We start from the raw sequence: 15,999 nt of genomic DNA, 5'->3' as shown, positions 1-15,999 counted from the left end.
TGCTGGGCAAGTGCTCTAGCACTGAGCTAAAACCCAGCCCCTTTTTATTTTAATCTTGTATCCTATGACTTTGCTAAATAGTTGCTTTGTAGGTTCCTTAAAATTGTTAGAGGGACAATTTGATTATCTTCTTTAAAAACAAAAAAACAAAAAACTAGGGATAATTAAACCCTGGGACATTCTACTTCCAAGCTATCCTCCCAGCCCAATTTCATTCTTTCTTTTCTTTCCTTCCTTCCTTCCTCCTTCCTTCCTTCCTTTTTTTTTTTTTTTTTTTTTTTTGTGGTACTGGGGATGAAACCCAGGAACATTATACCTCTGAGCTACACACCCAGCCCTATTTTTTATTCTTTATTTTGAAACAGGGTCTCACTAAGTTGCAGAGAGCCTCACTAAGTAGCTGAGGCTAGCCATGAACCTTAATCCTCCTGTCCCAGCCTCCCAAGTACTGAACATCTTCCTTTTTAATCCAGCTGCTTTTTCTTGCCTTTTCTGTGCAAGACTATCAGTGTAAAGCAAGGTCAGTGGGCATCCTTGCCCTGTTCCCAAAGGAAGAATTCAGTGTTTTCACTATTAAAGAGAGTGTTAGCTTAGATTTTTCATAAATACCCTTTATCAGTTAAAAGATGTTTCTTAGCCAGGCGTGGTGGTGCAAGCTTGTAATCCCAGCATTTGGGAGGCTGAGACAGGAGTATCGCAGGTTTGAGGCCAGCCTCAGCTCTTAGTGAGCTCTTAGCCTTCACAACTTAGTGAGACCCTGTTTCAAAATAAAGAATAAAAAATAGGGCTGGGAGTGTACCTCAGATGTAGAATGCCTCTGGGTTCAATCCCCAGTATTGCAAAGAAAATAAAAAGATGTTTCTTCCTGTTCCTAGGTGTGTATTTGTTTTGCTTTGTTTTTACCATAAATGAGGATTGAATTTTGCTCCCATTTTTTTTTTTTTTTTTTTTTGTATTTGTTGAACTGATATGATTTTTCTCTGGCTGATTGGATTTTTTGTTGTGGTGGTCTTGGTAATGGTGATGATGGTGGTACTGGAGATTGAACCCAGAGCCATTCTACCTCTGATATACACCCCCAACCGTATTTTATATTTTATTTTGAAATAGCCTCACAAATTGCTGAGGCTGGCCACAAACCTGCTGTCTCAGCCTCCCAAGTGCTGGGATTAGGAGCATGGGTCACCACGCCCAGCAGGGGAGCTCTTAACCTAGATGCTCTGGGGAGCTGGTGACCACTGGAGGTGTGGCATAGGCACAGGTGAGTGAGTGCAGCTGACTCGTCAGACTCAAAGGCAGAGGGAGCCTAAAGTGGATAGCCAGGCCTGTCAGCCCATGCAGCTGCTGCCCGAGTGCCACAGCAAGGGTGGCATCCTGGCAGGGCCAGCCCTAGAGTCAAACTTACCTGCTCTCTGGCACCCTGCCCTCCCAGCAAGCTTCTTGTCATGACCAATGCCCACATGGGTTCTATGAGGAAAACCAAAGGCCAGTCAGAGAACTCGTGGGTCTGGTCCCGAGGGAGGTTTTGTGCACTGCAGATAATTGATATTCCAGGTTCTGCATCAGTCTCTTCCAAGTGTGGTTGGCCTGGTGTGTTTAATGTTACTGTATACCAGACCCCATGCAAAGACCTCTGCCTCGGGGAGCCAGTAGAATAGTTCCTGCTGTGTGCTTCTTTGCACATCAGATCCTGGCAAGGGTTGGCATCTACTCTGGGATGCTCTGGGTGGAGAGGCTGCAGGCTGGATCTGTGCCTCCATGGTCCCGCACCTCTGAACTTTCCCTCAGATGATTGTAGTTGCTTGTGTTTGATCCTTGAGAAGTAAATATGATTTGTGTCAGCGGGCTAAGTAAAAATGACTATAAATGAACTGTAATAACCTTGGAAACATGCACTTGGTTTTTGTTTTGTGTTTTGCTTTTTTGTTTGTTCATTTTATATACTAGAGATAGAATCCAGGGGCATTCTACCTCCGAGCTACATCATATTCTTCATTTTGGAACAGCGTCTTACTCAGTTGTGGAAGGCCTCACTAAGTAGCTGAGGCTGGCTATGAACCTGTGATCCTCCTGTCTCAGCCTCCCAAGTTTTACCACGCCCAGCAACATTCACTTGGTTTTTATTGCTTATTCTATTCTGAGTAATATAGCAAACCCTAAACTTTAACAAATCTGTTAAGTGGCACTTTGGATACATCTGACTTTTTAACTAGCATTCTATATGTTAGTATATAGACTAGTGCTTAGCAAATTTGGCTGTCAAATCCATGTTTTTTGTTTTTTGGTACTGGGGATTGAATCCAGGGGCATTCTACCTTCAAGCTACACCCCTAGCCCTACTTTTTTTTATTCTTTATTTTGAAACAGGGTCTCACTGAGTTGCTGAGGCTGTCCATGAACCATGATCCTCCTGTCTCAGCCTCCCAAGTACTGGGATTACAAATGTGCACCACCACGCCTGCCCAGCCCAAATTTTATTCTTTATTTTGAAACAGGGTCTGAGTAGCTGAGTCTGAATGCAAACTTGTGATCCTCCTATCTCAGCCTCCCAAGTACTGGGATTACAAGAATGTGCCACCACCATGCCGTGCACCTGCCTAGGAATACAGATATTCCTCAACTTACTATACACACACACGTGCACGCGCGCGCACACACACACACACTGACACTTTACTTGGAAACAGGGTCTCACTGAGTTGTTGGGAGCCTCACTAAGTAGCTGAGGCTGGCTTCGAACCTGCATGATCCTCCTGTCTCAGCCTCCTAAGCGCGGGGATTACAAGCATGTGCCACCAAGCCCGGCTTCAACTTACATTCTAATAAACCCATGCTAAATTTAAAATAACCAGCCGGGCATGGTAGCGCATGTCTGTAATCCCAATACTTGGGAGACTCAGACAGGAGGATTGTGGATTTGAGACCAGTCTTAGCAATTTAGTATGACTTCAGCAACTTTGCAAGACCCTGTTTCCAAAGTATAAAATGACTAGCAGTGTATCTCAGAGGTAGAATGCCCCCTTGGTTCAATCCCTAGTGAAAGAAAGAAAGAAAGAAAGAAAGAAAGAAAGAAAGAAAGAAAGAAAGGAAAAGAAAGAGAAAGAAAGAAAAGAAAGAGAAAGGGAGGGAGGGAAGGAGGGAGAGAAGGAAGGAAGGAGCAAAAATGGAAGCAGATATGTATGGTGGCCCACATACTTGGGAGGATCAAACAGGAGGATCACAGATTTGAGGTCAGTCTCAGCAACTTAGCAAGACCCTGTTTCAAAATTAGAATTGGAGCTCAGAAGTAGAAAGCCTCTAGGTCCAATCCCCAGTAATAATAATTAATAATAATAATAATAATAATAATAATAATAATACCTAACCTGTCAAACATCAAACTTGACAGCACAGCACACTGTAAGGTACAGGTTCTTCTCCTTTATGAATGTGTGGCTACGGGAAGCTGCATCTCACTGCTGATGGTCACAACACAATGTTGTACTGTGTGTTGCTAGCCTAGAAAAGCCCAAGCCCCAAATTAGAAGTACCATTTCTACCAAATGTTGATCGCTTTTGCACCATTGTAAAGTTGAAAAAGTCATAAGATGAGCCATCCTTAGTTTGAGTCATAAAAAAGTGGGCCCTGGTATCTTTTGTTTGGTTTTCTCAACTGTGTGTAGTTTTTAATCACATCATCCAAATCTAGCAACCAAGCTTATTTAAAGGAATCTGTGTGTGTGTGTGTGTGTGTGTGTGTGTGTGTGTGTGTGTGTGTGTGTGTGTGTGTAGTACTGGGGATAGAATCCAGGGGCTTTCTACCATCAAGATACACCCTAGCCCTATTTTTTGTTTTTTATTTTGAAACCGGGTCTCACTGAGTTGCAAAGGGCCTCACTAAGTAGCTGAGGCTGTCCACGAACTGCGATCCTCATGTCTCAGCCTTCTCATGCTGGAATTACAAGCATGCGCCACCACGCCTGGCTTCTGTGTGAATTTTTATGTAGAAGCATCATTCGTATTTATTTGTTGTTTTTAATATGTGAGGATTGAACTCAGGGATGTTCTACCTCCAAGCTACAGTGTGTGGGGGTGCACATGTGCATGTGTGTTAATTATTGGGGATTAAATCCGTGGACATTCTATCTCTGAACTATGCTCTCCAGGCCTTTTTGATTTTAAACAGGGCCTCACTAAGTAGCTGAGGCTGGCTGCAAACCTGTGGTCCTGCTGTCTCAGCCTCCAAAGTGCTGAGATTACAGGCATGCAGCCTTCCTGGCATGATCCTTATTTGGGCTCCGAATGATCAGAATCATCGATCCCCCCGCCCCCATCTGTGCTGCTCTGGGACATCTCAGTCCATGTGCCCCGATCTATAGTTGTCTTTATCTGCCACTTAGACATGTGTTTGTATTTGTGGGTAGATTTTCCTTTTTGACTTGGAAATGTCTATATTCATGTGTATTTTTTTTTCTTTTCTGATTTCAGCTGACACTGAAGATGTGTGCATTGTAGAAAGATTGTTCTCAAGCAGCTTAGTAGCCATTGTTAGCCTCAAAGCTCCCAGGAAGCTAAAGGTTTGCCACTTCAAGAAGGGAACTGAGATCTGCAATTACAGCTACTCCAATACCATATTGGCTGTGAAGCTGAACAGACAGGTGAGTGACGCCTCTTAGAATCTACTGCAGGTGCAATTCCCACACGTTCAGTGAGCTTTCAGCCATGGCTTAGGCCATCTCTCCAGCACCTTCAGGACAGAGCCAAGAGCCCAGGACCCTTGGCCTTCCGCCTCACACGCATGCACACAGCTTCACTCCACCAGACTGACCGCTCTGCCCTCTCCTCTCACCAGCTTTGCTCATGACACATGCCCTGGACCTGCCGAGTGTTTCAGCCATCCTTCCCACACAAGTCTCGCCATCTTTTTTGTCTATCTTATGCCTGTTCAGGGATACCATAGGGTTTGGGTTTTTTTGGTTGTTTTTCTTTTTTCAAATTATTACCTTCTTTTTCTTTTATTTGTACATGTTACTCTGAGCTGGGGCACAGTAGTGCACACTTATAATCTCAGTACTTGGGAGGCAGAGACAGGAGAATCACCTTATCAAGACTCTCAGCAACTTAGCAAGACCCTGTTTTAACTTAAAAAATAGGAAGAGCTCAAGGTGTAGCTCAGGGATGGAATATCCCTGGATTTAATCCCCAGTACCAACACACACACACACACACACACGCACACACACACACACACACACACACACAAAAAAAAAAACAAACACCCTGTTAAATTATTTTTCTAAATTTTTTGTTTGACTTGTATTTTCCTCAAAACCAAGAATATGTAGCCCAGTTGGTGAGTATCCCTCAAGTTTATTTCATGAAGCTGTGTCCTGGCTTGGGCTTGCACACAAGGTGGCAGCACCATCCTGAGATCCTCCAACAGCCTCATGTTCTCAGCATCCAGTGACAGCGTGTGCACCATAATTAGTGCTGGAGTCTGAGCTGTGACTAGAGAAAGCAGTTAGCCTGGAGGCCCTCATCATATCTATCTCATTGGATCTGGGAATTGGGAATTGGTCTGTTAATCTAACCAAATTGATTAAACTGGGAAGTTATAGGACATAGTCTCTTGCACACTGTGTGTGTGTGTGTGTGTGTGTGTGTGTGTGTGTGTGTATGTGTGTGTGTGTGTATTAGTAGGGAGACCCAGGGGCACTCTACCTCTTAGCTAGACCTTTTTATTTATTTTGATACAGGGTCTTGTTAGGTTGCTGAAGCTGTCCTCCAAACTGTAATAATCCTCCTGTCTCAGCCTCTCAAGTCAAGTACTGGGATTATAGGTGTATGCCACTTGTGCTGGGCTTTTTGCACACTTTAAAATTTTAAGACAGAATTGTACCTTCTTGTTCAATATAGAGAGAGCTATGTGCGTACCATTACCATCCCCTTGGTTCATCATCTGCATCTTCTTTAAAATGGAACAGTAACTCATAGCAAAATAATATGTATGCAGAACAAAATTTTATTTTCAAGAAATCCCTAGACTTCTCTATTTTTATGTGATACTGGGGATTGAACCTGGGGCATTCTACCTCTGAACTACAACCCTAGCCCTATTTTATTTTTGAAACAGTCTTGCTAGGTTGATGAGAGTCTCGCTACTTGCTGAAGTTGTCCTCGAACCTGTAATTCTCCTGTCTCGGGCGTGCATCAACACAGCTGGTTGAGCTTTTTTTATTTTTATTTATTTATCTATTTATTTATTTTTGCGATACTTGGGATGGAACCCAGGGGTATTCTACCTCCAAGCTACATCCCCCAGCCCTATTCTTTATTTTGAAAGAGGGTCTCACTGAGTTGCAAAGGGCCTCACTAAGTAGCTGAGGCTGACCACAAATCTGGGATCCTCCTGTCTCAGCCTCCCAAATGCTGGTATTACAAGCATGCACCACCATGCCTGGCTGCATTTGTTTTTAAAAGCAACTTTTTACCAAACCTCTCCAGAGTCCACTTTTCTTAGCTGTAGTTCATCAGCATGTGATACTGAATTAAGTTGCCTAATTAGAATTCCTAGTTCAGCTGGTGGTTGGCTCTAGAGCTTGCCTGATTGGTAATGGAAAGCCATCTGCATCCCCCAGCCTCATATGTCCTGTCTGTGTGATGTTCTAGGGGAAACTGAGAGCATCTTAATCTAGGAGTCAGTTAAGTGAAGGCCAGAGGCGTTTGTTGTCCTAGATATTTCTTCACATTTGGTTTTCTTTGTTTTGCTTCATTCTAGAGGCTCATCGTGTGTTTGGAAGAGTCTCTCTATATACACAACATTCGGGACATGAAGGTTCTGCACACTATCAGGGAGACTCCCCCAAACCCTGCAGGTAAATTACTTTTTGAGAAGAAAATTCTGCTTTTCTGATTTTGCCTTTAGAATATAGCTGTAGGTGAGCTGGGCCTCCTAGTGCACATTTGTGATTCCATTACTTGAGAGGCTGAGACAGGAGAGTTGAATTACAGGTTTAAAGCCAGCCTTAGCAATTTAGCAAGACCCTGTTTGAAAATAAAAAGTAAACAAGGGCTGGGGGTGTAGCTCAGAGGTAGAATGCCCTTTATAGTCAATCCCTAGTATAAAAGAAAAAAGTAGCTATAGATGAAAGAAGTTCTTTTCTTCTGTAGATTTCACAGATGAGACAGGTTTGAAAGTATTGACCTTAAACCAAGTCACTTCCTACTGATGCAGGTCTTGTGATCATATTAGCTGTTGAATTTTAAGGTTACTGATAACTTCAAATGAAAGATTACTGATTACTTCAAATGAAAGATTAAAAATATTTATAATACTGGCATTACAGCCAGGTGTGGTGGTACACATTTATAATCCCAGTATTTGGGAGGCTGAGGCAGGAGGATTGCAGGTTTCGAGACCAGCCTCAGCAATTTAGCAAGACCTTGTTTTAAAATAAAAAATAACCTGGCTGGGGTGTAACTCACAAGTGAAATGCCACTGAGTTCAATCCCCAGTACCACAAAAAATAATAATTATCATAATAATACTAGCATCACCTAAAGTGGTAGCTTGGGAGCATAGAACTTTTTTAAAAAGACTTTATTAGGTTTATCAGAGCTGTTTTCTTTCTCAAATGTCAAGCTTAATGTTAACTAAATGCTAGATTCTAGCTAACAGTGCAGAAGGAAATCCTCTCAGACTCAACTCATGTGTTCTCTGTATTATCACAGGCTTGTGTGCACTGTCAATAAACAATGACAACTGCTATTTGGCTTATCCCGGGAGTGCAACCATTGGAGAAGTGCAGGTCTTCGACACCATTAATCTGGTGAGGTCACTTTCGTACTTGATTTTCTTTTAAAAATCTGAGCATGCAGGATGTTGTGGAACACACCTGTAATCCCAGTACTTCGGAGGCTGAGTCAGCAGGATTAGGTTGGAGGACAGACTCAGCAAGTAATGAGACTCTCATCAACCTAGCAAGACCCTATTTGAAAATAAAGAATAAAATAGGACCTGGGATATAGTTCAGGTAGAATGCTCCTGGGTTCAACCCCCAGTACCACAAAAAAATCAATAATAAATGAAAGTCTGAGCAGGCCGGGCATGGTGGCACACACCTGTAATCCCAATACTTGGGAAGCCAAATCAGGAGGATCACAAGTTTGAGGACTGCCTCAGCAAGTTTTGAGACCCTTATCAACCTAGCAAGACCCTGTTTCCAAATAAAGATAAAATTAGGCTGAGGTGTATCTTGTAGGCAGAATGCCCCTGGGTTTGATCCCTAGTACTACAAAAAAAAGGTCCAAACAGCTTTTCGCCTCACCACAAGTCAATCAAGTGGATTTAGTATTTGTGTTGACCATAATAATGGCTTAATAAAACCATTTGAGATGGGCGTGGTAGCACACGCTTGTAATCCCAACATTCAGGAGGCTGAGACCAGAGGATCGCAGTTTGTGAACAACTTCAGCTACTTAGCGAGGCCCTTCACAACTCAGTGAGATCCTGTTTCAAAAAAAATAAAAAGACTAAAAAATAGGGCTGGGTTGTAGCTCAGAGGTACAGTGCCCCTGTGTTCAATCCCCAGTACCGCAAAAAAGACAACCATTTGCTTTTCAACCTGGTGGCACAGGGGCCAGAACTTTAACTGCATGGTGTCATATTTTATTTATTTCCTCTTTTCAGAGAGCTGCAAATATGATCCCAGCTCATGACAGTCCTTTAGCAGCACTGGCTTTTGACTCAAGTGGAACTAAACTTGCCACGGCTTCTGAGAAGGTATGTTTGCTCTAACTGGTTGAAAACCAGTAGGAAGGCTTCAGCCGACTTCTGGTTCTATTCCGCCAGCTAATTACTAAACAAGTTTCTATATCAACCAACTCCCAAAGAAGCAAAGGTAACAATCCACTAGTCAGGCTATCCGAATGTGCTGCTGTAGAGTGAGTTATACACATGGTGTGTGTTAGTCAGCTTCCTGTCACTGTGAGAAAATACCTAAGATAAACAGCTTATAAGGAGGAAAAGTTTATTTTGGCTTATAGTTTGAGAGGTATACTGAGGCAGAACATCATGGAAGGGAATACATGTCAGAGCAGAGCTGTTTGCTTCCTGGCAGCCTGGAGGGCAGGGACTGAATGCTTTTTTCAAGGACACACCCCATTGACCCAGCTTCCTCAGTTGCCACCACCTCACACAGCGCCAGTCAGCTCATGGTTGAGCCTTTAACACGTGGCCTTTGAAACTTTTACCATCCAAACCAGAACACTGCCATTGTCTGACAAGAAAGTTAACATTTGTGGTAAAAAAAAATTTGGAAACATACAAAGAAAAGGAAAACACATTCAAAACCATGCCACTCACTGTAGTGTGTCTGTAAATGATGAAACTAATATATCCTATGGTAGAGAACTTAGAAAATAATGAAAAGTACTAAAAAAAACCCCATAATTCTGTTATTCAGTTGATATGAATATATTTCTGTGTCTTTTGTTGTTTTTCTGTTAACAAAATTTGTTTCATGTCTAATTTCTTATCTTTTTTCATTCTACATAATACTCTGTGGCTCTAATTAAAAAAAGAAAATCAGCCGGGCGTGGTGGCGTACGCTTGTAATCCCAGCTTTCAGGAGGCTGAGACCTGGAGGATCGCGGTTCGCGCACAGCCTCAGCTAGTGAGGCCCTCTGCAAATCAGTGAGACCCGGTTTCAAGATAAAGAATAAAAAAATAGGGCAGGGGCTGTAGCTCGGAGGTCGAATGCCCCTGGGTTCCATCCCCAGACCCACAAAAAAGAAAAAAAAGAAAAGAAAAAGAAAATCACCTTTAATAGCTGTCCAGTATTCAGTTGTGATTACTTAAACATCACCCTTTGGAGATATTTATATTGTTCCTAATATGTTATATATATATATATATATTTTTTTTTTTTTTTTTTTTGGGTGGTGGTACAGGGTTTCTGGAAACCCTTCTACCTCCGGGCTACACTCCCAGACACCTATTTTTTTATATTTTTTTTTTTTTTTGGGAACAGGGTCTCTTAAGCCAGCAAGGCTGGCTTCGAACCAGCGCAATCCTGCTGTCTCTGCCTCCCAAGCGCGGAGATTACAAGTGTGTGCAATCACACCGGCTAGATAATGTTTTTAAGTTATGTATAAATCTTATTGGTTTTTGTTTTGTTTTGTTTTGCTGGTGGTACTAGGGGTGGAACCCAGGGGCTTTCTACCTCCGGGCTATACTCCCAGACCTGTTTTTATATTTTATTTGGAAACAGGGTCTCACTAAGTTGCTGAGAGCCTCACTAAGTAGCTGAGGCTGGCTTCAAAACTGTGCGATCCTCCAGCCTCAGCCTCCCAAGTGCGGGGATTATAAGTGTGCTCCACTATGCCTGGCTGTTTTTTAATTATTAATTTAGAAGAATTCATTAAGAATATCCAGGTTAAAAGGATATAAATCAGCTGGGCATGGTGGCGTATGCTTGTAATCCCGGCATTTGGGAGGCTGAGGCCAAAGGATCGCTATTTGTGGGCAGCCTCAGTTACTTAGTGAGGCCCTTTGCAATTCAGTGAGACCCTGTTTCAAAATAAAGAATGGAAAAGCCAGGCGTGGTAGTGCATGTTTGTAATCCCTGCGCTTGGGAGGCTGAGACAGGAGGATCGCATGGGTTCGAAGCCAACTTCAGCTACTTAGTGAGGCTCTCAGCAACTTAGTGAGACCCTGTTTCCAATAAAATATAAAAATAGGTCTGGGAGTATAGCCCAAAGGTAGAAAGCCCCTGGATTCCACCCCCAGTACCACCACCACCAAAAAAAAAAAGAATAAGCCAGGTATGGTGGTGCATGCTTGTAATCCCAGCATTCGGGAGGCAGAGACTGGAGGATCCTGGTTCGCAGACAGCCTCGGCTACTTAGAGACCCTTTGCAACTCAGTGAGACCCTGTTTCAAAAAATAAAAAGACTAAAAAATAGAACTGGAGGTGTACCTCAAAGGTGCAGTGCCCCTGAGTTCCATCCCTAGTACTGCAAAATATAAAGAAATAAAAATAAAGCCGGGCGTGATGGCACACACTTGTAATCCCCGTACTTGGGAGGCTGAGACAGGAGGATTGTGCAGGTTCAAAGCCAGCCTCAAGCTGGCTTAAGAGACCCTGTTTCCAAATAAAATATAAAATAGGTCTGGGAGTGTAGCCCAGAGGTAGAAGTCCCTGGGTTCCATCCCCAGTTCCAAAAAAAAGAGATATATATTATATCCTTTGGGTTTGGGAGGTTTGTTTTTAGGGGTTGTGTGTGTGTGTGTTTTGCTGTTTGTTTTTGTGGTACTGAGGATTAAACCCAGGGGCAATTCTACCTCTGAACTACACCCCCAGCCCTATTTTTTATTTTGAAACAGGGCCTCACAAAATTGCTGAGGCTGGTCACAAACCTGCAATCCTCCTCAGTCTCCCATGTGTTAGGATTACAGGCGTGAACCACCATGTGGTTTGTTTTTTGAGATAAGGCCTTATATTGCCTAGGCAGACCTCAAATTCTTGGGCCAAAATGACCCTCTCTTGCCGGGCGTGGTGGCGCACACTTGTAATCCCCGCGATTGGGAGGCAGAGACAGGAGGATCGCGCAGGTTTGAAGCCAGCCGCGCGCGCTGGCTTAGGAGACCCTGTTTCCAATAAAAATGTAAAAATAGGTCTGGGAGTGTAGCCCAGAGGTAGAAGGGCTTCCAGGAACCCCAGTACCACCAAAAAAAACAAAAAAAAAAAATGACCCTCTCTTTTAGCCTTTCCAGTAGCTGGAATTACAGGCTTGTGCCATCACACCTGCCTTTTGCTTACTTGCTTTTTTATATAATAATTTATGTATTTGGGAGGCTGAGACAGGAGCATTGCAGGTTTGTGGTCAGCCTCGGCTACTTAGTGAGGCCCTCTGCAACTTAGTGAGACCCTGTTTCAAAACAAAGAATAAAAAATAGGCTGAGCGTGGTGGCGCACGCTTGTAATCCCCGCTCTTGGGAGGCTGAGACAGGAGGATCGCACAGGTTCGAAGCCAGCCTCAGCTATTTAGTGAGGCTCTCAGCAACTTAGTGAGACCCTGTTTCCAAATAAAATATAAAAAAGGTCTGGGAGTATAGCCGGGAGGTAGAAAGCCTCTGGATTCCACCCCCAGTACCACCAAAAAAAAAAAAAGAATAAGAAATAGGGTTGAGGGTGTAGCTTGGAGGTAGAATGCCCCTGGGATCAATCCCCAGTACTGCAAAAAGAAAAAATGTATATATAATTTATTTAATGTTGAAAATTCATTAAGACATGTGCAATATAAACTGCATGGTTGCATACATTTGTAATTCCAGTAGTTGGGGGCCTGAAACAGGAAGATTGCATGTTCAAGGCCATCCTCAGCAGTGTAGTGAGACTGTCACCAACTAGCAATACCTTGTTTCAAAATAAAAAATAATAATAAAGAAAAAAGTATTGGGAGTGTAACTCAGTGCTCCTGGGTTCGGTCCCTAGTAATGCACGCACGCAGTATGGACCTTTACTGGGGCTATACCGTACTGCCTAGAATACGATTGCTTCCTGGGTCTTAGCAACTAGGTCTACTTCACATCCAGTTCACACTTAGTACTAAGTACTTTATTGAATAAATACAATTCCAAACAAAATACATTAAAAAAAATTTTTTTGTGCATGGTACCAGGGATTCAACCCAGGAGCAGTCTGCCTCTAAGCTACATCCCCAGCCCTATTTTTTATTCTCACCCCCAACCCCCAGTACTGGGGATGGAACCCAGGGCATTCTATCTCTGAGCTGTACCCCCAGCCCTATTTTTTATTGTTTATTTTGAAACAGGGTCTCACTGAGTTGCAGAGGGCCTCACTAAGTAGCTGAGGCTGTCTGTAAACCACGATCCTCCAGTTTCAGCTTCCCGAATGCTGTAATTACAAGCATGTACCACCACACCCGGCTTTATTCTTTATTTTGAAACAGGGTCTCATTAAGTTACAGAGGGCCTCACTAAGTTGTTTGATAAAATTAAATATGACCCAACTAGTGTTCTTGAATGAAGGTGTGTTACTTTGCTGGCCTCAAACCTGTGATCCTCCTGTCTCAGCCTCCTAAATACTGGGATTAAAAGTTTTAACCACTACACCCAGCTTGCATGTAAATATTTTCTAAAGGATCAATTTTAAAGGCTTTCTCTTCAGGCTAATGACAAACGCAGTAAAGACAGGCATGCTAGTTTAATATACATGGCTGATTTTATATAGAAGTTAGATCTTAGCCATGTGGGGTGGTGCATGCTTGTAATCCTAGTGCTTGGGAGGCTGAGACAGGATTGCAGATTTTACAGCCAGCCTCATTTACTTAGGCCCTCTGCAACTTAGTGAGACTCTGTTTCAAAATAAGGAATTAAAAAAAAAAGCTGGGTATGGCAGCACATACTTTTAATCCCTGTACTTGGGAGGCTGAGACAGGAGGATCGCAGTTTCAAATCCAACCTCAGCTACTTAGTGAGTGTCTCAGCAACTTAGTGAGACTCTGTTTCCAAATAAAATAGAAAATAGAACTGGGAGTATAGCCTAGAGGCTACACTAGAGGTAGAAAGATCATGGATTCCATCCTCAGTCCCACACACACACACACACACACACACACACACAAAAAAAAAAAAAGAATAAAAAAAATAGGACTGGGGGTGTAGCTCGGAGGTAGATTGCCCTTATTTATTATTCTTTATTTTGAAACAGACCTCACTAAGTAGTTAAGGCTGGCCCTGAACCTGTAATCCTCCTATCTCAGCATCCCAAGTACTGGGATTACAAGTATGCACCACCATTCCTGGAACAAGACCCCATTTCAAAATAAAAGGGGCTGGGAGTTTAGATGAGATGCATACCTGGCTTCATTCCTCAGTAGTACAGGAAATAAAAATAGAGAACATCTGCTACAACCATTTCTACTACACTATGAAACAAATTTCTTGAAAAAATTCACAGGCCCCATTGTTTATGCCCACCCAGCAGTCTGAGTCTAAAGAGGATAGAGCCAGTGACTTCTCAACAGAGCTCTAAGAGACTAATGGTGTTGCTTTGCTGTTGGGACCTGTATTTCTGATCTGTTATGAGCATTGAGACAAGATTCACAAGTCCCCAGAGAATGCCCATGTGGTCATAAGTCCAATAACATCAAGCACTGTATTCAAAACCGTCTCATCCTAGGAATGAAATAAGAGCATCTCCTCCACTCCAGTAGTGTAGGAAGTCTCAATATCATGATTAATCCTCTTGTTTTCAGTAACAATGTTTACAGACACATCATTACTCCAAAATCAACCCCTGCTTCCAATTTATGACTAGTGTTTTCACAGCTGGTAGTTAGATAGAGTTCACAACCAAAGACATTTGTTGCACATCCGTCCCACAAGCCAGCGCGTTAGTAGTGATCAGGCTCCCTCATGACATCTTTCTGGTCCATGTCACCACTACTAGTGGTGACATTCAAGAACTACTAGTCAGGTCATACTTAACATGTTGAAGGCTAAGAGTCCCTGGCTGCTACTGGGGCATAGCAGACAGGTATAGTTAAAAAAGAGCTTCGCTTTGAGCGGGGTGGATGACAGTGGATGTGGCTGTTCTGGAACTCCTGCACACAGGGACAAGGCCAGCTGTGGCATCCCATCAGCTCAGTACAGCCTTGTCTCCGGGCCCTCGCTCTTCCTAATTCAGACCTGGCTGCTCCCTCTTTTTTCTTTGCCATTCATTTCTGAGAGATCTCAGCGCTCTCCTGTTGCCCTGGCCTCTCCTGCTCTGTGCTTGACACTGACTTTACTTGACTTATTTTTCACTGAAATGCTAAAGATGATCTCCCTGCCTGTGTCTGCTTTTTCTGAAACCCCACTCTTTCTTTCCTTCCTTCCTTCTTTCTTTCTTTCTTTCTTTCTTTCTTTCTTTCTTTCTTTCTTTCTTTCTTTCTTTCTTTGTTAAAAACAAAGGCTTCATTTGCATTTAAACAGAATTCTCTTGTCTGTGGGATTAGAGCAGCTAGGCCCTCCCTACCAAACTATGTTCCAGAGGTTTGTGACTTAATTCTGCTTTCAAGGAACTCCCTGTCACATGGTCACAAAATAACTATTCACTGGAGCCTAGTGTCTCTGCCTGTAATCCCAGTACTTGGGAGGCTGAGACCAGAGGATCTCAGGTTCAAGGCCAGCCTCAACATCTTAGCAAGTCCCACAGCAACTTATTAAAACTCTGCTTCAAAGCCAGGCATGGTGGCACACGCTTGTAATCCCAGCATTTGGGAGGCTGAGATTGGAGGATTGTGGTTCGCGGACAGCCTCAGCTTCCTAGTAAGGCCCTTCACAACTCCGTGAGACCCTGTTTCAAAATAAAGAATAAAAAATTGGGCAGGGGGTGTAGCTCAGAGGTCAAATGCCTCTGGGTTCCATCCCCAGACCCGCAAAAAAAACCAAACTCTGCTTCAAAATAAAAGGGGTTGGGGGTGAGCCAGGCATGGTGGCACATGTTTGTAATCCCAGTGCTTGGGAGGCTGAGACAGGAGGATTGCACAGGTTCGAAACCAGCCTCAGCTACTTAGTGAGGCTCTCAGCAACTTAGTGAGACCCTTTTCCAAATAAAATATAAAAAAATAGGTCTGGGAGTATAGCCCGGAGGTAGAAAGCCCCTGGGTTCCATACCACAAAAAGAAAAAAGAGGGGCTAGTTTAGTCCACAATGACAGAGCCTTTTGAATTTGTATGTATAAAGTATTTTATCCTTCTAATTCCCAAAATTGCAAACTTAGTTGGTGTCCTTGCTTCTAGAAAAATCCCATGTTAACTAACATTTTCTCAAGTGACCTTGTCTTATGCACACCCTTACTGGTAAGGGCTGCCTAATGTTCCCTTGTGTGGATTTACCACAGTTAAGCAAAGAGCTCTACCTTTAGTTGATCAGACCCCCTTTTTTATTTTTACTGTTTTGGGGGTGTTTTTGTCTGTGTGGTACTGGCGATGTAAACCATTCTGTTTCCA

General features: G+C 43.1%; 1 protein-coding gene across 4 annotated transcripts in view; it reads left to right on the top strand.

Moving 5' to 3' along the window:
* WIPI2 (WD repeat domain, phosphoinositide interacting 2) overlaps positions 1-15,999 on the top strand; it is a gene marked incomplete at both ends in the record, with an annotated part of 53,244 nt that overhangs the window by 25,980 nt on the left and 11,265 nt on the right. For all 4 annotated transcript variants that reach the window (XM_080703406.1, XM_080703405.1, XM_080703404.1 and 1 more), the window contains 4 exons: positions 4,468-4,637; positions 6,758-6,854; positions 7,711-7,808; positions 8,669-8,761. In XM_080703406.1, the coding sequence (XP_080559532.1) occupies positions 4,468-4,637; positions 6,758-6,854; positions 7,711-7,808; positions 8,669-8,761 (458 nt within the window). The remainder of the gene's footprint in view (positions 1-4,467; positions 4,638-6,757; positions 6,855-7,710; positions 7,809-8,668; positions 8,762-15,999) is intronic.

This window comes from Muscardinus avellanarius, assembly GCF_963383645.1.
Source record: "Muscardinus avellanarius genome assembly, chromosome: 10".
Taxonomy (NCBI): Eukaryota; Metazoa; Chordata; class Mammalia; order Rodentia; family Gliridae; genus Muscardinus; species Muscardinus avellanarius.
This window is presented reverse-complemented; position numbering and strand designations above follow the sequence as displayed.